The sequence below is a fragment of the Centruroides sculpturatus genome, unplaced genomic scaffold (assembly GCF_000671375.1).
Source record: "Centruroides sculpturatus isolate CEXI.00-Female unplaced genomic scaffold, Cexi_2.0 scaffold995, whole genome shotgun sequence".
NCBI classification, from domain to species: Eukaryota; Metazoa; Arthropoda; class Arachnida; order Scorpiones; family Buthidae; genus Centruroides; species Centruroides sculpturatus.
This window is the reverse complement of record NW_019385527.1, coordinates 107,166-130,408: the sequence shown is the minus strand read 5'-3', so window position 1 is coordinate 130,408 and position 23,243 is coordinate 107,166. Positions and strand designations below refer to the sequence as shown.

At 31.1% G+C, this 23,243-nt stretch overlaps 1 protein-coding gene and 2 long non-coding RNA genes across 3 annotated transcripts; 2 read left to right on the top strand and 1 right to left on the bottom strand.

Annotated features, from left to right (window-relative positions):
* Positions 1-7,490: 7,490 nt before the first annotated feature.
* LOC111639826 lies at positions 7,491-8,379 on the bottom strand. Its single transcript, XR_002759150.1, has 3 exons — positions 8,307-8,379; positions 7,859-7,934; positions 7,491-7,739 (listed from the first exon to the last, which is right to left on the bottom strand). It is a non-coding gene; the product is annotated as an uncharacterized LOC111639826 (long non-coding RNA).
* A 5,561-nt stretch (positions 8,380-13,940) lies between these two features.
* LOC111639836 (serine/threonine-protein kinase Aurora-3-like) lies at positions 13,941-16,307 on the top strand. Its single transcript, XM_023385787.1, has 11 exons — positions 13,941-14,004; positions 14,075-14,129; positions 14,262-14,426; positions 14,502-14,705; positions 14,919-15,013; positions 15,088-15,224; positions 15,308-15,393; positions 15,473-15,548; positions 15,631-15,768; positions 15,843-15,922; positions 16,296-16,307. The coding sequence occupies exons 1-11, from the start codon at positions 13,943-13,945 to the stop codon at positions 16,305-16,307; spliced, it is 1,110 nt and encodes a 369-aa protein (XP_023241555.1). The 5' UTR covers positions 13,941-13,942.
* Positions 16,308-16,379: 72 nt separating this feature from the next.
* Positions 16,380-18,402, top strand: LOC111639829. The gene is made up of 4 exons (XR_002759152.1): positions 16,380-16,433; positions 16,511-16,588; positions 17,077-17,189; positions 18,213-18,402. It is a non-coding gene; the product is annotated as an uncharacterized LOC111639829 (long non-coding RNA).
* The last annotated feature ends 4,841 nt before the right edge of the window (positions 18,403-23,243 follow it).

Below are 23,243 nucleotides of genomic sequence, written 5' to 3'. Positions count from 1 at the left end.
TTCGTCGATGTTAAGCCTAACGAAGACTATTTTATCGTTAAAAATTATTTTTTATTTTGTACAAACCAGGGCTGTGGAGTCTCGTAAAAATCTACCGACTCCAACTCCGACTTCGACTTTTCCTTACCAATCCGACTCCGACTCCGGCTAAAACACCAAAACTCCACGAATCCGACTCCGACTCTCCGACCCCGACTAACGACTCCACAGCCCTGGTACAAACAAAATAAATTATATCGAAATATATAAAAGCAATAAAAAATTATACTTCAGAAGTTAATTTACTATCAAAAACGTAAAATATTTGAGTAGCTCAAGACATAGCCAAAGATTGCAGCTCCACAGCACTGGGGAAAATTTAAATTTGCCGACTGGAATTCTTTCGGATAATTGACGCTCTACTGTATAAGAAAATATAACGGCTCTGTTGCTTACAGAATATGCACACATTCATTATAACTGTTTTTTAGTTAGATAGTACTCGTTGTTTACGGTGTAAAATAATTATGTGTTATTAATTATTATAAAAAAGTAGAAATGAGTTTTATATATTAAAAAAACAATTGTAAATGTTAATAAACGAGTGAAATCTTCATTAAGTTCGACCCCACTCGAGATACGACACGTGATGTATCTCCTCACCCCGTTGACATTTAATCACCAAAATTTAACAGCATTAATTAGTCTAATACGAGATCCTTCTTGCAAAATTTCAAAAATTTTCGACAAAAAACACAGGAGTTATTAAGCTATCAAAATGGGTGAACAAATTCGTGCCCCTAACCGACTTTAACAAAATTATTAATTTTAATCAAGGACAGACATNAGATAGTACTCGTTGTTTACGGTGTAAAATAATTATGTGTTATTAATTATTATAAATAAAAAAATTGTTTGTGGTACCATCTGTTATGATATTTTCTTATAAAATGCGAATAACAAGTGAAATCTTCATTAGGTTTAACCCCACTCGAGATGTGATACACGACCCTTCTATCTTCACACCCATCGAATTTTAACTTCCAAAATTTAACTGAATCAATCCTTTAATTATGCCAACCTCCCTGCATATTTTCAGAAAATATTCGACATGAATTACAGGAGTTATTAATCTTCAAAGAGGGTGAAGAAAGTCTTGCTTCACACAAATACACACTCATACACACTAACATTTATATAGGCCTATACAAAATAAACGCAAATTCTCCTGCATTCCTCGACGCTTCCATTTCCCAAGTACAAAATTGACTACTCAAATATTTCAAAGACAGGAAAATAAAAAGTTGATATTATTATAATGATTCAGATAGTTTTTATATTTATTATTTTTCTACAAATGAATTTTATGTGAAAATGGCAATAGCACCAGAGGACTTTTTTTTTAACCATATTTGCATTTTATTGCGGAGGCAGTAGCCTCTAAAGAAAGGTCGCCTCCGTGTTTGTAAATTTGTGGACTGTCAACCGGAGCGAACGATGGATGAACAAACGGAAACAAAGTATTGTTAAACGTTGGAATTTTATATTTTTTATATTTAATTAGATTCAGATAGTAATTTAATAAGTTTGAAATTTTCCATTTTTGTTAGAACTTTATAATTTATTTCAATTTAATCAAATTTGTTTTGCTAGTTTATGGATAAAAATTCAACAACTTTGTTTTTAATATTTTCCAGAATACGGCATTAATAACAGTTATGAAGAAGAGAAGCAGGAAGACATTTTTATGAAATTCTTCAAAGAAAATGTCGCATCGTTTCTGCTTTATTCCTCAAATCAGATTATTATAATACTTTTGTATGTCGTTAGTTTATCATTTAGTGTATGGGGAATTATTTCTTTGAACGAAGGTTTTGATGTTTTTGGTGTTTATCCCGAAAATTCCGAAATCACCCGAGCATTTAGAGTATATTATAAATATTTTACTGAATATCGATTTAGTATTCACATAGTGATTAACGAAACTTTGGATTATTCAAACGAAGTCGTTCAGAAATCATTAGACGACATGATTAAGAAGTTTCAGTCTCATCCAAACGTGGCAGATATTGACATTTCTTGGTTGAAGTATTATAAAGACTTGCAAAAACACTCAGCAGCGAAATATTCTTTTATGGGATACGATTTATCCACTAAACAAGATTTTATCGATGCTTTACGTCAGGTGTTCCTGAAATTTCCAGGTGCAAAACATTACCAGAATGATATCGTATTTAACCATAATTATACCGATATTATTTGCAGTCGTTTCTTTCTTTTAGCAAGAAATGTTTCGGATAGAACCACGGAGTCGAAATTAATCAAAGATATAAGAATGATGGCAGAAAAATTTTCTTTCTCTATTCTTATTCACACTATGATTTCGCCTATGGTTGAGCAAAGCGTCATTATTAGAGAAGTGGTCTTTCAATTTTTTTGGATAACGTCGTTAATAAATCTTGTTATTTTTATTTTCTTTAATCCAAATATTTTGTATTCGGTTGTCGTTGCTCTATGTATTTCGTCTATTACGATACAAACTCTGGGTTATATGTCGATATGGGGTGTGGATTTGGACATCGGTTCCATGTTTTGCTTAGTAATTTCTATGGGGTTTTGTGTTAATTACCCTACGCACATATGTTATTCTTTTCTCACTTCGTCAGATAAAACCATAAATGGTAGATTGCAGCACAGTTTATATAATGTGGGTTTCCCGATATTTCAGGGCGCATTCTCAACCGGAATAGGTGTGTTGATTGTTTTGCACAAAACTATGGTTTTGAATAAAGCATTTGTTAAAATACTTGTTATAATTGCGGTGCAAACTGCGTTTCATGCTTTATTCTTAGTGCCTGTCGTATTTTCTATTATTTGGTGTTGTATTTATATAAACAAAGCAACAAACAAGAATATATTATATAACATGGAATGAAGGGTTTGTGCATAGGCAAATAAACATATTAATTGGTTTATATAAACTAATTTACTTTTTACAGAATGATTTTCTTCTTTTTCAGATTTTTTGTTTATTTTCATTTTGTTTTTTCTCAAAATGACAACAGATTTATACAACAAATATGTATAATCACCAGTCGTATAGTAGTATATTTAGTTATTTATATCAACTGATTATAGTTGAATACAGAGCAAGTTTGTTTAATAAATAAATTTTTTTGTTTCTTATGGTATTGTTGCAGTGGGATGCCGTCATTGGAAGCGGTGGATGCGCCGCTTCTCTTGTATTTTTAAAAAAATAAATGCATATTAATTTTAATTATATGAAAATAATCGCACAATATTTTATTATAACCGCATTATGTATTTAATTACAAACTTCTATACTACACGTGAGAAAAAAGAAAAGATCGCTATTGTATATTCGAATATCAGTGGCGGAGTGGAAGCGCTGTATCGTCAAGCGCAGCATCCGAAAGCCAGATTCGCGCACGCGCTTTACAGAGCACCAACCTCACCGGGGCCGTATTCTGGTTACTTATCTCTCGTCTCTTCTTTCACCGACGAGTGACGTCAAAGCGAGAGACGAAAGTCGTCTCTCGTACAAAGTGGCGATTCTGGTCGTTCGAAACAATCTTGTCTTTGTCGTTGATGTCACGATTTTTTTCGGTTGATTATACATGTTTGGGTTATCTGCGCGCGCAACACGGTATAGAACTCTAACGAATGAAATTGTACAATTTTCGAAAGTGCAGAATACGAAAATATGGAGCACGTGGTACGGCACGAGGTAATCAACGTTATCCTCGGAACAGATGGAAATTTTGATAATTGAGCTTCAAAAGCGTCGAAATTTAGGTAAAGGAAAATCGAACGAGAATACAGTAGAGCCTCGAAAACTCGGCCTAATGTGGACCGAAGGGTGACCGAGATTGTGAAAATGCCGGGTTATCGGGAATGGGGTTAAAAAAGGATAAGTATGCGTGTTTCCTCAGAAAATATTGTACTGTACTTGTATGTATTGTTTGCTTGAGAATACAACAAAGAATACATTAGTCATTAGACCAGATGATTGAGAAATTTCAGTCTCATCCAAACGTGGCAGATAAGGATATTTCTTGGTTGAAGTATTACAAAGATTTTCAACAGCATTCAGCAGAAAAATATTCTTTTATGGGGTACGATTTATCCACTAAACAAGATTTCATCGATGCTTTACGAAATGTTTTTTTGAAATTTCCAGGAGCCAAACATTACGAGAATGATATCGTATTTAATCATAATTATACGGATATTATTTGTAGCCGTTTCTTTCTTTTAGCAAGAAATGTTTTGGATAGAATCACGGAGTCGAAATTAATCAAAGATATACAAACAATGGCAGAAGAATTTCCTTTTTCCGTTTTTATACATACCCTGATATCGCCTATAGTCGAGCAAAGTATCGTTATTACAGAAGTGGTCTTTCAATTTTTTTGGATGACATCGTTAATAAATCTTGTTATTTTTCTTTTCTTTAATCCAAATATTCTGTATTCGGTTGTCGTTGCTCTGTGTATTTTATCTATTACGATCCAAACCCTGGGTTATATGTTTTTATGGGGTGTAGACTTGGACATCGCTTCCATGTTCTTCTTAGTAATTTCTATTGGGTTTTGTGTTAATTACCCTACTCACATATGTTATTCTTTTCTCACTTCGTCAGATAAAACCATAAAAGGTAAATTGCAACATGGTTTATATAATGTGGGTTTTCCGATTTTTCAGGGCGCATTCTCAACCGGTATAGGCGTGTTGATTCTTTTACACAAAACTGTGTTTCTGAGTAAAGTATTCGTTAAAATAATTGTGATAATTGCGGCTCAAACTGCGTTTTATGCATTATTTTTAATTCCTGTCGTATTATCGATCAATCGGAGTTTCTTTTGTGTAAATAAAGCTGGAAAAACATCATATGCTACATAAGATGAAATGAAGAGTTTTAGAAAAGCATATAAATCCGTTAATCGTCGAAAATAAAATAAATAGTGTTCAGCAAACATTTGTTGTTTGTTAGATCGATAAACTTTCTTGTCATTTGTGTATGTAAAATACATAATTACAAGTTGTAGAGTAGGTTTTTCTTTTTGTATATTAAATCTTCTCACTTCTTCTACAACTCTTCATCTTTCCTTTTCCAAGGCTATACCTATTGGTGGTGGCCTTCTAATCCTATAGTAAATGTAAATGTATATTAAATCAATTTAATTCAATACAGACTTCTTAAAGTATGTAACTCTAAAAGCTGATAATTTAAATTTGATGGCGTTTAATTGTGTGCTTTGAAATAATACAATTAATTGTTTTCAAAAAATGGAATCAATGCAACTTATAAATGGTTTTTAAGTAGAGTTTAGGTTTTAAATTAAAACTGATAAATGTGCAATATTTGATAGATTATCAAATACCTAATAAAATAACGAAACAGAAGGTACAAATTAGATAATTATGTGTTTTTCTACACGTATTGTCAAATAATAGCGATTAATTCGTATCCAAAATATTATTGCAGGGTAGATTAGTGAAGTCGATAAAACTGTAAACCCTTATAAATCATAATTATATAAGTAATATGTGATCGTTTTGTCAACTTTTTTTATTACGGCGAATTAAGGCCATAGTAAACTTAATGATTTTATCTCCTGCTTTGGTGTAGCTTTTAATTTAGTGGGTGTGTCTAGATTTAACTACTATAAATATTTCCAAGTGTCAGGTAAGATGCGCTATAACTGGTATGTATTATCGTAGAATGTATGAATATCAAAGTGATCAACGTTCCATTAGTTATTTCCACACAATAAATAAATGAAATTGTTGTTGCTAATTGTGAAATAATTTGCTTTTACACAGTTGTACACAGTGTGTAATAAATAGATAATGTTGGCTTAAGGTGGTAATGTGTTGATTAGTTTAAGTAATTACGATAGCATGAACATACATTATATGGCTATTAATAATAAATACAATTACCGTATAATAATACTGCACTTTCCAAACATTCTAAGAAGGGAACGAAATTAGTTTTCCGACCATCTAAATAATAAACAGGAACTTGTTCGAAAAATAACTATAAAAACATTTAAAAATTATGAAAATTAAAAAAAATATAAAAAATAAAATGATAAAAAAGAAAAAGTAATAGAACTCTGACATAATTACTGATATATCAGAGAAAACACTAACATTAGTAAAGGTGGTGGTGAGTTCATTGAAGTATTTTAAAATATAAATAAACAAGATTTAGAAAGTAGGATAGTGATGTAAATACAAGTTGTAAATAGTTACAAAATTCAGTACAGTAATGTGTTTCTAATGTTTTTAAATGTAAATAGTTAATTTACTTTACATCTACTTTTGTCGAGGTCCTCTTTGAAAGAAATCTATGTTTGATAATTAGTGAATATCTGGTTAAAAATTAATGGGTCATAATTGCGGAAATCTTATGGATAGCAGTTAACTCGATATTTATATAATCAATCAAATTATGTGAAAAGTTAATTGTAAGTTATTTACAATTAAGTTTGAATAAAAGCCACTTATGAAAAGCTATCAATATTTAACAGAATAATACAAGAAGAAATGTAGATCTTACTGGAAAAATGGGCTAACATAGACGATTATTGATGTAAATCAAGAAAGCCAAAACTACTGTGCATATTAGGGCATTGTTAATACAAAATTTGGTAAGTTTATTTTTTTATAAAAGTCTTAATTATTGAGTAGTACCAGTCATCCATCTAACATCTTACAGGGAAAAAGTTTAACTTGAAATAACATGACATACATTTTATATCGAAAGCTATTGTATAGGTAATCCGCGCTTGCTGCCTCTTTCGTTTTTATATTTGGTATCGACTTTTATCTGTCTAACTCCGTTCTCGAGATTTCAGAAAGACAGACGGAATAACAGAACAACAGTAGGGATTTATAGATGTAGAATTTTTTTAAATTGCAGCCTAATAAACGTCATTAATTCCGACTCTACACTAGATATGGCATACGACCGTCTTTATGTTTTCACTCCTTCGACCTTTAACCCTCAAAACTTAATATCGTCACTCTCCCTAATATACGAACCTCGATGCGAAATTTCAGATATTTTCGACAAAAGGCACAAGTGATATTAAGCTACAAATTGGGTTAACGGAATCGTGACTGCCACACACATATACACCCATCCACAGCATACACGCACATAGTATTATCCATACTTATAGAGAAACTCTGAAATTTTTTCACTTCCCAATGCTACTAAGTTTCCTGCCAAAAATGTATAAATCTTCGTCGTTTTTTGACCGATTGCCACACTTTCCCTTCGTTATATATAACAGCCGAAAAAGTAAAAAAGCAAACGTATTGTATTAATGTTCTTACACGTAAAGATAAATATATAATAATGAAAAAATACTTAAGAAGTAATAAGAAGTAATTCCATAAATCAATTAAGATTATTGCTTCATAGCCTCTGAAAGCACATAAGAGAAAATAAATCAGACAATTTAATACAACACGTATACTGTCTTAAAAATCAAAATATATTTATTGAATTATATATTCTTACATGGATACAATATTGATTACAGAACTTTACACATTTAAATTTATTACTGAATAATTTTGAAGTTCGTTTTCTTTTGTATCCAGTTCTTACCAGTTACAAATACAGTGAATTCCGGAGCAATAGCCTCCTCTGTGGCCACGAGTTATGCAATATATATTGCAAGATCTGGGAACACATATTTTGTCTTGCATATAAACGAACCCTATAAGATAAATTAAATATTAACGTATCCTTATATTTTAAGGTTACATAAGTGTTATGACTATTATTGTATGTTAAAATGCTTAATAATTAGGATTAAAAGTTTAACGAACACATTACCTATTATGGTAATCAGAAGAACCAGTAAAAAGACTAAGACGAGAGATTTCATCATTCTTCTTTCAGTCGAATTGCTCTATAATATAAGGAAATTTTTTACATGAATATACAGTACTATAAATTTCCTTACAACCGAGTAAATTCTCGGTTCTTAATATATTCTTAATGTTTATCAATTAAATAAATAGAAATCTATTGTGTAAAACACTATAAACAATGTATAATATATTCTTTCTCGTGCCTCTTTGGTATAATCTTAGAAAGAATTATTATAAACAGATAATTTAACTATAATTTTAGTCGATTTTTATGTTGAATGAATACAGTTTAATGTAATAATTGTTGATATTCTAATTATAAAAACACAGCTATTAAACTGAGTTAAATTTTAGAATTATATCTATATTTTAAATTACATACACTCAAAGCAAAAAAAAACTATACTTACTACTGATGCAAACAGGTGGAATTAACAGATATGATAACATTGGTGTGACATATTTATATATAAGTCGTAAAGAATATTTCATCATATCAGAGTAAAATTTTATTGAACTTCCTGCCTATCTCTGTTCTAAGAAGTGAGGCAACACGGGTGTTGAGTGACTTAAATTCTCAGAAAGTATTTCCCAGACATTTTAATTATAAACAAAATTTATCACATTGACACGTGCTATTCAAATAAATAAATAATTAGTAAAGAATAGCGTATTAATGATTTGTTAATTACTCCAAAAATAATTAATTATACATAAAGGTAATTAACGAAATGTTAATTGTATTTATCTAGGAATTAAGAAGTGTTAGTAGTTTATATCGTACAAATTATATGTAACAGTTTATAAATAATTTTGTAATAAATGTATTATGTTTAATAAGTTAAGCAATATCTTCTATAGAATGGGAGTGGAGGTTCCGAGTATTTATATAACGGAAGACAGAATAATATAAAATGAAAATTTGTTATAATAAAATAACAGTAGTTTTTTATTTATTTAATTCAAAATATCTGTTCACTTCAAATTAGTAATGTCTTGTCATTGTTCTTTTGAATCGAAATAATGTGATTTTCCGTGCAACCCAGATAATCTTATGTAATTAATCGGTCCTTCTTCGCCAGCCTGGTTTCGACTCGCATCTATCTAACTTCGTCCTCGACATTAAAAGTGGTCAGACAGAGAGGAAACGGGAGGACAATTATAGAGGAAATTTATAGGTGTATAATTTTTCCAAATTGCAGCCCAGTTAACATTAAATACTGTTTGTTTTGTCGGGTCTTTAAGAAGAGCGGCCGATTGGTGGAACCGCAGAATCGATCCTCATTCTTCACAATGCATCGATGAAACTAATCACATTTTTATCCATTTGTTTTAATTAATTAAATTTAATATACTTTCAGTTTTATTTTAAGTAATTCCTTGTTTTTATCATTGTTTTATCTCGCTTTTGGGAATTAACTATATTTATTTTCATCATTGTTATCACTTCTTATCAATAGCTAAAGATATATTACCGTGTTTTTCCTGTTTATATCTTTCAGTGGCCGAATAAATAAAATCACTTAGCACTGGTTGCTAGTAGATTCTCTCGTCTACTATGTATTTCTCTGGCCACGGGGATTATTTCCGGTTTTTTACTTGTGTAATGTATAAACCGGGAACCAATTTCTCACAGAAAACCCTCTTCAGAGGCATCCCCTTGGCAGATCTTTCACGTGTTGTGTTTCCTTACGTCATAAATAATCTCTTTATTTCAGGAAGTTTCAAACAACACTTGATAAATGCTGATATATTTCACTCTGTATAAATCAACAGTTACAAGATTTTGCTGTGAAGTATTGCTACAGACAAATATATGCAATAACACATCGAATTATTGCAAACGTCTATATCAGCGTTTCTCAAAGTGGGCGATAACGCCCCCTTGTGGGCGCTGGAGGCTTTCAGGGGGGCAGTAGAAGGCTCAAAGAGAATTGAGGGGCGTTAAGGAAATATAGAGGGGCGACGGCAGACAAATTCTACATATAAAAATTCGACGGAATATATATAAAATGTTGACATTTTATAAATTTTTTATTTTTTATTGAAGGTCACAACTTGAATATTTCTAACACATTGACTTTCATTTTAGGTCAGCGTTTCTCAAAGTAAGCAATAACGCCCCCTTCTGGCGCGATGAATAGATCTATGATAGAGGCAGGGTATTGAACGGTGACCAAAGGCAAAATTGGGGTTGAAAAGAGGAAACATTGCGTTTAATGGTTTCCAGATGATGAGAACAATGTACAGTAAGGGCACAAAGTGTAAGATTCATAGAAAAGTTTTCCTAAGAATATTTCCAATCCTTTTCTCACACAAGAGAAAATAGGTTAGGGGGCGTTGGGTATAACTTTATGGAACAAAGGGGGCGGTGGATCGAAAAAGTTTGAGAATCACTGGTCTATATTATTGTAAAATAAACAATGTTAAAAATAAGCGAAAGGAGGTAATTCTTCTAAGTGAAAAAATGTTAAAATTCAGTCAATAAACACAGAAATTTATCATGAGCAGCGTTTCTTAATTATACCTGGCTTTTAGTTTCGTCACCCATATTATTGGCAGAACCGAACCCAGCATGAGTATGAGAAAAAAATTTTTTAAGGCTATAATTCAAGAAACAAACAAAAATGAAAAAAATACAATAGAAACATAATTAATTGCATGTTATCGCTTCTAAACACTAAAGTTAATACAAAACTAATGAGAAAAAAACAGATACTGTAATATACAAATTATATTGTAAGTTTTCAAATACTGTATATATATTAAGAACTAGAATACAAGAACACGAGTGATATACTAGTAAAATATGATAAACATAAATTGTGAATTGTTTTTCAATCAGGTAATTCAAATAAATATTTTAGTTATAATAGTAAAACAATTTAAATAATAATAGGTTTTAATAAGCTTTCTATTAATTTGGAAGGTGCTTTAAAAAAATCTAGACAATCTAGCATTATGTACTCAAGAATATACGAAATCCTTTGTGCATCTGGGAATATATTAAGGATTAAACAAGGTACAAGAATATTACGATATTTATTTTTCTATCTACTAATCACTTAAATCCTTATCGGTTGATTTTTTCAACCTATAAGAAAACAGTCCTCGTTAAATAACAATATAAAACATATTTAAAATAAATGTACTCATAAAAGATGAGAATTGCCTGACTAGAAACAATCACAATCGATAACTCGATATTGTATGAAAGAACGACACAAAGATACAACAATTCTTAAGCCAAATGAATTCCAACTAGCATGATTTAAAACTGAACCTGAAACAGATTAATAACAACTAATTACATTTCTTGGACATTATCATTGCATTTCGAAACAAATCACTGTGCACAAAAGTGTATATCAAGCCTACACATGATCAGATATATATACCATCGACATATAATGATCCAATTGCATATAAACTCTCTGCATTTAGGGCTCTAATCAGAAGACCGTTTATGAATTGCTCTTACATTATAGATACGATATAAGAGCTGATTAGAATTATAGTGGCGAAAGTGTTTGGATTTGGAAGAACTGTATAACACCTAATTTCCACATAAAAAAAGCAAAAAAAGACCAGATGGAAGCTGCAAAATCAAAAAATTCAAATATATAATAAACATCCATCCCCTGTTATAAAAAAATCGCGAACTACAAAACACTAATATTCTCCAAATAATATCTCGAAGAAACAATATCTCGGAACTACCATGCTTACATTAAATCCGAATCTGGTCTTTNCTTGGACATTAACATTGCATTTCGAAACAAATCACTGTGCACAAAAGTGTATATCAAGCCTACACATGATCAGATATATATATACCATCGACATATAATGATCCAATTGCATATAAACTCTCTGTATTTAGGGTTCTATTCAGAAGACCATTTATGAATTGCTCTTACATTATAGATACGATATAAGAGCTGATTAGAATTATTGTGGCGAAAGTGTTGGGATTTGGAAGAAGAACTGTATAACACCTAATTTCCACATAAAACGATCCTAGAAAAAGCAAAAAAAAAAAAAAAAGACCAGATGAAAGCTGCAAAATCAAAAAATTCAAATATATAATAAACATCCATCCCCTGTTATAAAAAAAATCGCGAACTACAAAAACACTAATATTCTCCAAATAATATCTCGAAGAAACAATATCTCGGAACTACCATGCTTACATTAAATCCGAATCTGGTCTTGGAATTGCAACAGCGCAACCCAGATTTTCCTCTAGTCCAAAGTGGAGTGCTTGTTTGGAAAGTTATACTTGGATCCTCAGTTCACTAGGGCGGTATTCAGCCGGGAGACATAATCACGGATATTAACGGTAAACCAGTAAAATCTGCTAATGATATTTATGCAGCGCTAGAAAATAACGCCACGATAAAAGTCACAGTAAGAAAAAAAAATGAAGTGTTCAAACTAACTATAACACCACAAGAAGCCGATTAAAATGAATTAATTTCTTACAGTTTTTAATAGAAATTATAAATTTTTTCATAGTTTTGTTGAACAAAATGTGTTTCTGCATATAAATGAATTAAAGACAATAGAGATTTCTAGTGAAGTTGCTTATACAGAGATACACTGTATCTTTTTTTGTTCCAATAAACTTGTAATTTATATTTTGATATTTTCTATAATTTGTTTTATTTATTCTCTCTTTATTATATTAAACATTTCTGTATCATTGTTTTTTCTTTTTGATTTTTTACACATTGTTTATATCTTGATCTGTATTTAAAATAACCTACATTTACAAACAGCTAATTATCATCCAGTTTTTTCCAGAAAGACTTCCTCTATCTCAAGTGGAGTTGAACTTAAGAAGTCATATTTCCCTACCCCTTCGACTATTAACCACCAAAAATTTAATAACATCAATGGTCCTAATACACAAATCTCCCCGCAAAAAATAGGAGTTAATTAAACTCAGTTTGGCAGAGAAATTCTTACAATAGTTATTCCTGAGCACAATCTGTCTGTACATCTAAAAAAAATTAATGAGAAAGAACATCCATAAGTGTACGCAATACCATACAAGTACGACCAATTGGGAATAGACAAAGAATATATAGAAGTCACGAATAGAAATCTTAACGTAAGGGTGAAAGAGCATAAATACGACGTAGTAAAAAGCCGATATTTTTGACAACAGCGTTATAAAAAATAGCGCAGACTGATGAATCCATAGTTAAATGGAAAAAAGGCCACAATCATTGCAAATGGGCACTCGCCAACGCTTGCATCCACAACACAAAAGAGTGAGATCTACAGATCTAGCTTAACAGAAAAATGTTAAAACCATAAGGATGCGACCATTTCCCGTCGGCATGAAAATATATAATCAGAAAGAACTCGTAAGATGATACATCCACCAGGCTCAATAAAAACCTAAGTTACTATAAAAAAGTTTTTACATGTTGTATTGTATAAAATTACCGTATTTTGTATTTTATTTTTCTTAATTACGTTTAAATATAATTTAAATTTGATGGCGTTATACGAAAAGCCATTAATTCGAACGACTTTAACATGATGACGACCCATGGAATAAGTTTAAAACGTTTGTTTAGCTCAATAAATGTGCTTTCTCAGTATTAAAGTGTGTTCAATTTACAGATTTTAACACGATCGAATAATTAATTAAAAATAAACTATATAACTTTATATTAAGACCATGAGCAGATTTTTATAAATACAAAGTCCATTGTAATTATAAACACTTCATATTGGCAGTATTTAACAGTAAAATAAGATGAAAAGACATTTATCGAACGATTAAGGGAGACGATTCCAATCCGAAGTAAAACCCCAATATTTCTAAAAAACGGTCTGTCCTGCATATGAAAAATGCAGTCTCCCATTACTTTGCCCAATTGAGGGTCTGGCCGTACCCACAATGAACTTCATAAAAAGGACTTCTTAAAGCATATAAGAAAAATATAAAATTTATTAATATGGCGTCATTAAAATCAATTTTTCAACAATACTTTCGAGTTCAATTGTCGAGTTGCTATTGTTGAGTAGAATGTTTCGCTGCGCCGAAAAAGTTGTTTCGCAAATTTCGAGAAATAAAATGAAGAAGAAAAGGTAAATTTAATCAGAAATTGTGTCTATTTATTCTTTATATTATGTAAGAATTAATATAGTTTCTCTGTAGTAGGAGAGAAGATTCTGAACCGAGTGTTCAGGAGAATAAAGATTGCTCATTTCAGGTAAACCATTGATTTCTCTGTAACAATATCGAAATTTTTCTTTGAGTAGATTAACATAACGAAAATTTTTTGATTAATTTTAAAACGATAACGTTTGCAAACATCGATAATTTTTACCTTGATATTTCGTAGAATGGCAAAGATTCGCCTGCAACAAAATGTGACTCCTCGAATCTAGACGAGTCGCAGTTGCAAGCAAATAAACAGAAGAAAGGAAAGTTTATGGGATTTTTAACTAATTTATTCCATAAATTTTTGTTATGTTGTTGCATTTCAGGCGAGATCTCTAATACCGAGGTAAGTATTCGTTCCTTCTGTTTTCCTTCCATTAGCAAATTTTCTAAATAAATAATCATTTCTATAATTTTGTAGCCTTACGAATTGGAAAAAAAACTCGCAGATTCAAAGAAGGAACACGACCGTTTCGATAAAACCAAATATTATATTGACAAGTACAAAATTACTAAAGAAATTGGTCGTGGAAGTTTTGGAACTATTTATTTGGCTAAGACCAAATATTCTAGAAAGAAAAAGGCTTTAAAAATCGTAAAGAAGAAAGTCCCTTCTTCTAATCAGGTATTTTTTAACAAAAATTACCAATATTAAGGGGATTAAGAACAATTTCCGGAATATACACAAAATTCACTAAATATATATATATACATTAAAAGAATAATAATTTTCTTAATAGTATAAGAGTAATCACTGTTTTATGAATTTACACTAGTAATATTTAAACAATATTTAAAATTTATATTTCGTGTGTAATCATCATTAATTTATTCATAGTTTGGTGAAATCCGGAGAGAAACAATCGTTTGGAATTGCGTGTCCGCCCATCCAAACATTGTCAGATTGATTCGATTCCTGCAAACTGACACAGCGTAAGTTTTTCTCTTTTCACCTGAGTTATTTATAATAATTTGTGCTCTGTGAAGTAATAAGTTTTATTTTTTAGCTTTTGCTTTGTCTCGGATTTTGTTGAGGGAGAAACTTTGACCGAATTTATACAAAAGAATGGCCCTATACCGGAGAGAAGAGCTAAAGTGTTTGCCGCTCAAGTGGCCTCTGCTATTATGTATATTCATAGTAATGGTAATTATTTGCTGTAGATTTATTTGCTTGTTTAGTCCAGAGATGTGTAAAGAGTGGCAAAGTAATGTTTTTATTTTGAATAGGAATAATACACCGAGACATTAGTTCAAACAACGTTATGTTAGATGTGTACAAAGGTGCACAAGTAATTGATTTCGGTCTATCCACAGTAAGCATTATACATTGTAATATTCTTGAACTGTAGATTTTTAACGATCTCTTAACTATTTTATTATTACTTTTTTCAGTACGAACGAAATCCAAGAGATTATTGTGGAACTTTATCATTTATGTGTCCGGAAATTCTCCAGAGGAAGCCTTACGGTAAAGACTTGTACTTTCACATTTGTACTTTCACATCATTGGATCATATTGTTGGATGTATTAATGAATGTATTGTTTGTAGATTCGTACTGTGACTGGTGGGCGTTCGCCATTGTGTTATTTCAAGCGTTGGTTGGAAGAACTCCTCTAGAGATTTATGTAAAAGAAGCTTTCGATATTGATAATGTGTATTTATTGCCCCGTTACGACCGAATAAGAGGTAATGTATCAAAATTATTAATTGAATAATAACAATAGCAATATAAGATAATTAATATTAAAATGCGTTTGCAGCTGCTCTAAATGTGAAGATGTCGTATCCTCCTGCATTATCGGATGATGCCAGACATTTTATTTATGATCTATTGCAAAAGGTAAAATTATACTTAACTGTACTTAACAAATTCATATTTGTCTTTCCCCGTTTTATGCACGAAATGACATTTATTTACGAACCGAAGCATGTAATTCTCTTATGTATCTACATTCGACTTTTCTCTGTTGCCAAAAACAATGAATATATACGGCAAATTTTGTGTTTTCTCTTGTATGAAAGCATTCATTCAATTAATATCGTTAATTGTAATCATATGGTCTTTCTGTGGACTTTCATAAATCTGTTTATAATTAATTCACCGATTATATTCAATAAAATGTTGAAAACTCGTTTCATATCATTAAGTAAATTTTTAATGACGTGCTGCTAATTAGTTTAATAACATTTATCTTATCCGAAATAACACACAGACAAAAACATAATCATTCGAATAGTAAATTTGAATTAATTACTTTTGTTTTCGATCATTTCAGGACCCGTACAGACGTCCTCTAGAAGTAAATATAAGGGAACACGAGTATTTTCATAAAGTGCCTTGGCCCAAAATTGTATGTTTTGTTTTCCAATATCGCATTTGAATGTCACTTTACGAAATAAAACAACTGATTTGCTTTTGTATTTTCAGACTTAGGCGTTTTCGGCAGAATAAACTGAAAACGAAGTTCGGATCTTTCTTGAAATCAATGTGGAAGCCGGTTAACAGGTATGTATTTCTATGTACAGTACAGTACATTTAATCAAAGTTCGATTTTGCTCCGTCACTTTTTCGCCTCTTAAATTAGCACTAATTCGAGTGTGGCGGTAAACCAAAATTCCGTAAACATCAATATATAGTATTAAAATCTACACATAAATTTGAGTTCAGAATCTATGTGATTAGACGAGAATCACATAATATTCCCTATTTTTTGGCGCTTTTTAAAATGCGTTATATCGAGATTTGACGGTTTAGTCTTCATCCAAACAAGTCTCATATTTAATTCAATAAAAATATAAGTTAAAACTGAAAAACTAAACATTTTTCAACGGTAAACTGAATACAAATTTGTTAACTTTTTGATGTCGATCAATAGACATAAGCTGGAACCTCGATATAGCGCCATCGATATTTTCTGATTAAATTCGCATTCAGTTAAATTCTCATTTCAATGAGTAATATCACTTGTAACGTTATTATTTTTCTTTATTCAGAACCGTACGTAAGTGGAGAAAATAAGAGTTATCCGAGTATGCTCGGTTGGAGTAAGATGTTTTTGTCAATATCTGAAGAGATCTATTTCTGATTTGATCCGAGTTTGTCTTGGGTAAGTGTTTATAAAATAATGTTTTTGTATTTTACATTAAACATTCAGGAAATTTTACACTCTCACTTTATAAATACTGTATATCACAGTCGATGGCCTAGTTGTACAAACAACACATAATTAAATGACGACATGAACAAGACAAAACCTAAAAGCAGATTAATGCTATTGCGATGTTATATACATAACAAGGATTTTAGGGTCTCGAGCATTACGCATGTATTATTGTCGATACTCTGTATTGGTCCAAATCTGGAATCCAGTATTGTACTTGGAAAGATCTTAGATCTTACAAGAAATCATATCGTACGGCTTTACATTGTATACATTTATATAAATGGGCTTTAAATTTCAATATCTAGCTGAGGCCTCAAATATCCTAAAGTCGTTAGTGATTTTATGATATACTGTACTTACCTAACAAGCGCCCTGTCAAGAAGAGACTAGGAAAGTTATTTGTCTATCCTAAAATACCACTTTCTTTTATTAGAAAAATAATTTTAGAAATCGGTGAGGTCTGTAAGAGTAAATTTATTTTAATTGCCGATGCATCGAAACACGGTAAACAATATTATCGTGCGAGGAGTTGACCTTATGTTTATCTTTTAAGTCCAATTAGAAACTATACTATTTTCTTGTGTTTTACGCGTTTATTACGAAGATAGAAGAGACTAACATAACTAGAAAAAACCTATTTATGAAAGATAATTTTATTTTATCGTTTTGTTACTTTATACACTTTCTGACACACAATCCTGTGGATTCACTCATCTCGTAACCCTGCAAAATAACTCAATTGGATGTAAAGATAAGTTTATTTAGTCACTTTGTTTTGTCACTTAAATTTATTAGAGGAAGGTTATAAAACGTTCACATTCACAATAACATATATTTGGTACGTAATAAATGACACAGGGCAGCAATGTATTTTCAGTTTCTTAAAAAGAAATATTAAGTTATTATTTTATAAATGATTGAAATTTGTAGATAAAAGTCTTAATAATTTCCATTTTATTTTTACAGATCTTTGAAGAAATTTGGAGATTCGTCCCCTTTGTATATAGTTTTTTACTTTTTTCTTCATATATTTGTGTGGTTTATTTATCGTTATCGTTCTCTTTAATTTGTTGAGCAGTTGAGAAATTCAAAAACAGAAATTAAAAAGCTATCAAAATTAAGAAATTTGACGACAGATCACGTTTTTTTTTCTAATGCATCTCACGAAAATAGAGTTTTGTCCAATTTTGACTTTTTAAAATTTGACTTTTTATCGATTTTGGCCTTCCAGATTTCGACTTTTACCGATTTTGACTTTTTTAAATTTGATTTTTTATCGATTTTGACTGTCCAGAATTCGACCTTTACCGATTCTAACTTTCTAAATTTAACTTTTATCGATTTTGACTGCCCAGGATTTGTCCTTTACCGATGTTGACTCTCCAAATTTTGACCTTTAAACGATTTTCACTACGTTATTTCAAATATTCTCGAACTTGACTACCGGATTGTGTCTACTAAATTTGATTCCCGAATTGTTTTCATTCTCGAATTTGACGCATCCTGGTTCTGTCCATTACTTATTGTGTCTTGCGAACGTAAATTTGCTCTGAATTACGTCGAAATGAAAACATCTAGAAATTAATCTTCGGTATCTTCAGTTCTCGAACCTTATTTAAATACAGTACATTAAATGTCTAATAAACTCATGAAACGTTAATACAGTAAAGAAAAGACAGATGGAAGCAATATCTGTGGAATAATTTGCGTCTACCGAAATTGTCAAGACAATGTTTGCTGAATATTCGGAAATTGTACGTGCAATTTTTTATCACGAAAATGTATATTCAAATAAACGTTGCTAAGTATTATTTATCGTTCTAGGTTACGGATAATGGAGTTTTATGTTTAAAAGCGTGTGAAAGTGCGAAGGAATTGATTTACAAAAGGATTTCTTTAAAAGTAAACATAAAGAAATTGAAGAAGGCAATTTCAATAAATTAAAAACCCTTTCAAGGAGATATTTTCCCGATTGCATCAATTTTAAGAATTTAAGAACGTAGATTCAATCGAATTTTATCATGTAATGTGAATCGGAAAACAATCTTTCTATTTGTAAACATCTTGTTGTCTAATAAATGCTTTTATTTGATTTTTCGTGAGTTTATTTTAATATCACAAAAAATTGATAATGTTTATGCTGTTTTAAAATTCAAATTAATGTTAATTACGATTTAGATCTGTTTTTTAAAGTAATCGGTGCCTTTCGTTTGACCACGCTTGCCCAACAAAACGTTTCGTTTGCCCATGCTTGAAAAAACATAGCTTATCCAGATTTTTGGCTGTTTTACATTACAGCATCGCGTAGAGAATTCTTTTCCTAAGAAAGTTGTGGCATTTGTTTTCTTACATTATAATAAAAATGTATAAAAATAGTTTTGTCTGCAAACATCGAGATTGTAGCGAGCGAATACGACCATGTGGTAGCCTAATGATTTTGTTCTCTTTTTGTATGCTAACAAAAAAAAAATGTATTGACGTTCATATTTCATGGTGTTTGACTGACACTAAAATAAACTTATGAAATCATTTATTTGTTTCTGTCTAAAGATTCCGACAAAAATTTCGCTGTAAAAGCTATAGTCACAGAAGATCATTGACTTTTTTTTGAAGGCCTCTTCCCGCTCTGAGAGCACTAAGAGGACTAAGAACCACAATGAGAAATGTAAAATGTATTATAATGTATAATGTGAAGAGGGAGCGAACAAATACTTACTATTTATGGGAATGTTGCCTGCAGAGCAAGGGTGCTGTAAAGGTGTTAAGAAAAGCCTGCCAACATTGTCGGGGGGAAGATTGAGATAGGAGAGAAACAGTTCAGTGAGAATAGAAGAGAAATAATACACCTCTGCAGAAACAATTTACTAGTCTTATGCTAATGTATTTAAGATAGAAGAACATCAGCCAGAAGAGGGTGCAATATACATATATTTATTTATTTAATTTTTTTTCTCTAGATGGCATTACAATCGCGCTGGGCGCACATAAATATAACTTGTTCTTAGGGGGAGGCATGGGTGGGGGTGGCTTGTGGGACTTAAAAGTCCCAGAATCCTGGTTATTTCTATCAGGTTGCTGGAGGGAGTCAATGTGGAGATTTTGCTGCTGGATGGCTTGATTAAAATTTTTCTCGAGCTCCTGAATCAGAAAGCTTACTCCAGCCAGGCTTTGAATGGCTTTGTCTTTAAGTTCTGTCCTCATGTTGCCGGCGGCCTCTATACACTCTTTGACAGTGAAAAGTTTCTCTTTTATTCCTTCTTCTAGCTCCATGATGATATCTTGAGACTTATCCATGCTAACTCTTTAGATATTAATTTACTGGATTGACTTTAATTTTATTTATATACTATTCCTACTATATTACTATTCCTACTGTATTATTTTAAAACTTTACCTAACCCAGGCACCAGAATGAAAAAAAAACAGCTCCTCACAAAACAGCAACACGTCTTAACAGAACACTTTCCTGAACTGCAATGGTAAAGCATGGTTAAAAACAAAGAGACTGGATTTTTAAACAAAGGAACTGGTTTCTATTGTTTACAGGCAGGGGAGAAATTGCCTAATGGAGAGGAAACACTATATTAAGATTTATTATTATTTAAATGAAATATTATATCTTTGTACTATATATGAATAAATAGGTATTTTTGGACTTTATCATTATTATTAGTTTATTCACAATAACATATATTTGGTACGTAATAAATGACACAGGGCAGCAATGTATTTTCAGTTTCTTAAAAAGAAATATTAAGTTATTATTTTATAAATGATTGAAATTTGTAGATAAAAGTCTTAATAATTTCCATTTTATTTTTACAGATCTTTGAAGAAATTTGGAGATTCGTCCCCTTTGTATATAGTTTTTTACTTTTTTCTTCATATATTTGTGTGGTTTATTTATCGTTATCGTTCTCTTTAATTTGTTGAGCAGTTGAGAAATTCAAAAACAGAAATTAAAAAGCTATCAAAATTAAGAAATTTGACGACAGATCACGTTTTTTTTTTTAATGCATCTCACGAAAATAGAGTTTTGTCCAATTTTGACTTTTTAAAATTTGACTTTTTATCGATTTTGGCCTTCCAGATTTCGACTTTTACCGATTTTGACTTTTTAAAATTTGATTTTTTATCGATTTTGACTGTCCAGAATTCGACCTTTACCGATTCTAACTTTCTAAATTTAACTTTTATCGATTTTGACTGCCCAGGATTTGTCCTTTACCGATGTTGACTCTCCAAATTTTGACCTTTAAACGATTTTCACTACGTTATTTCAAATATTCTCGAACTTGACTACCGGATTGTGTCTACTAAATTTGATTCCCGAATTGTTTTCATTCTCGAATTTGACGCATCCTGGTTCTGTCCATTACTTATTGTGTCTTGCGAACGTAAATTTGCTCTGAATTACGTCGAAATGAAAACATCTAGAAATTAATCTTCGGTATCTTCAGTTCTCGAACCTTATTTAAATACAGTACATTAAATGTCTAATAAACTCATGAAACGTTAATACAGTAAAGAAAAGACAGATGGAAGCAATATCTGTGGAATAATTTGCGTCTACCGAAATTGTCAAGACAATGTTTGCTGAATATTCGGAAATTGTACGTGCAATTTTTTATCACGAAAATGTATATTCAAATAAACGTTGCTAAGTATTATTTATCGTTCTAGGTTACGGATAATGGAGTTTTATGTTTAAAAGCGTGTGAAAGTGCGAAGGAATTGATTTACAAAAGGATTTCTTTAAAAGTAAACATAAAGCAGTTGAAGAAGGGAATTTCAATAAATTAAAAACCCTTTCAAGGAGATATTTTCCCGATTGCATCAATTTTAAGAATTTAAGAACGTAGATTCAATCGAATTTTATCATGTAATGTGAATCGGAAAACAATCTTTCTATTTGTAAACATCTTGTTGTCTAATAAATGCTTTTATTTGATTTTTCGTGAGTTTATTTTAATATCACAAAAAATTGATAATGTTTATGCTGTTTTAAAATTCAAATTAATGTTAATTACGATTTAGATCTGTTTTTTAAAGTAATCGGTGCCTTTCGTTTGACCACGCTTGCCCAACAAAACGTTTCGTTTGCTTATGCTTGAAAAAACATAGCTTATCCAGATTTTTGGCTGTTTTACATTACAGCATCGCGTAGAGAATTCTTTTCCTAAGAAAGTTGTGGCATTTGTTTTCTTACATTATAATAAAAATGTATAAAAATAGTTTTGTCTGCAAACATCGAGATTGTAGCGAGCGAATACGACCATGTGGTAGCCTAATGATTTTGTTCTCTTTTTGTATGCTAACAAAAAAAAAATGTATTGACGTTCATATTTCATGGTGTTTGACTGACACTAAAATAAACTTATGAAATCATTTATTTGTTTCTGTCTAAAGATTCCGACAAAAATTTCGCTGTAAAAGCTATAGTCACAGAAGATCATTGACTTTTTTTTGAAGGCCTCTTCCCGCTCTGAGAGCACTAAGAGGACTAAGAACCACAATGAGAAATGTAAAATGTATTATAATGTATAATGTGAAGAGGGAGCGAACAAATACTTACTATTTATGGGAATGTTGCCTGCAGAGCAAGGGTGCTGTAAAGGTGTTAAGAAAAGCCTGCCAACATTGTCGGGGGGAAGATTGAGATAGGAGAGAAACAGTTCAGTGAGAATAGAAGAGAAATAATACACCTCTGCAGAAACAATTTACTAGTCTTATGCTAATGTATTTAAGATAGAAGAACATCAGCCAGAAGAGGGTGCAATATACATATATTTATTTATTTAATTTTTTTTCTCTAGATGGCATTACAATCGCGCTGGGCGCACATAAATATAACTTGTTCTTAGGGGGAGGCATGGGTGGGGGTGGCTTGTGGGACTTAAAAGTCCCAGAATCCTGGTTATTTCTATCAGGTTGCTGGAGGGAGTCAATGTGGAGATTTTGCTGCTGGATGGCTTGATTAAAATTTTTCTCGAGCTC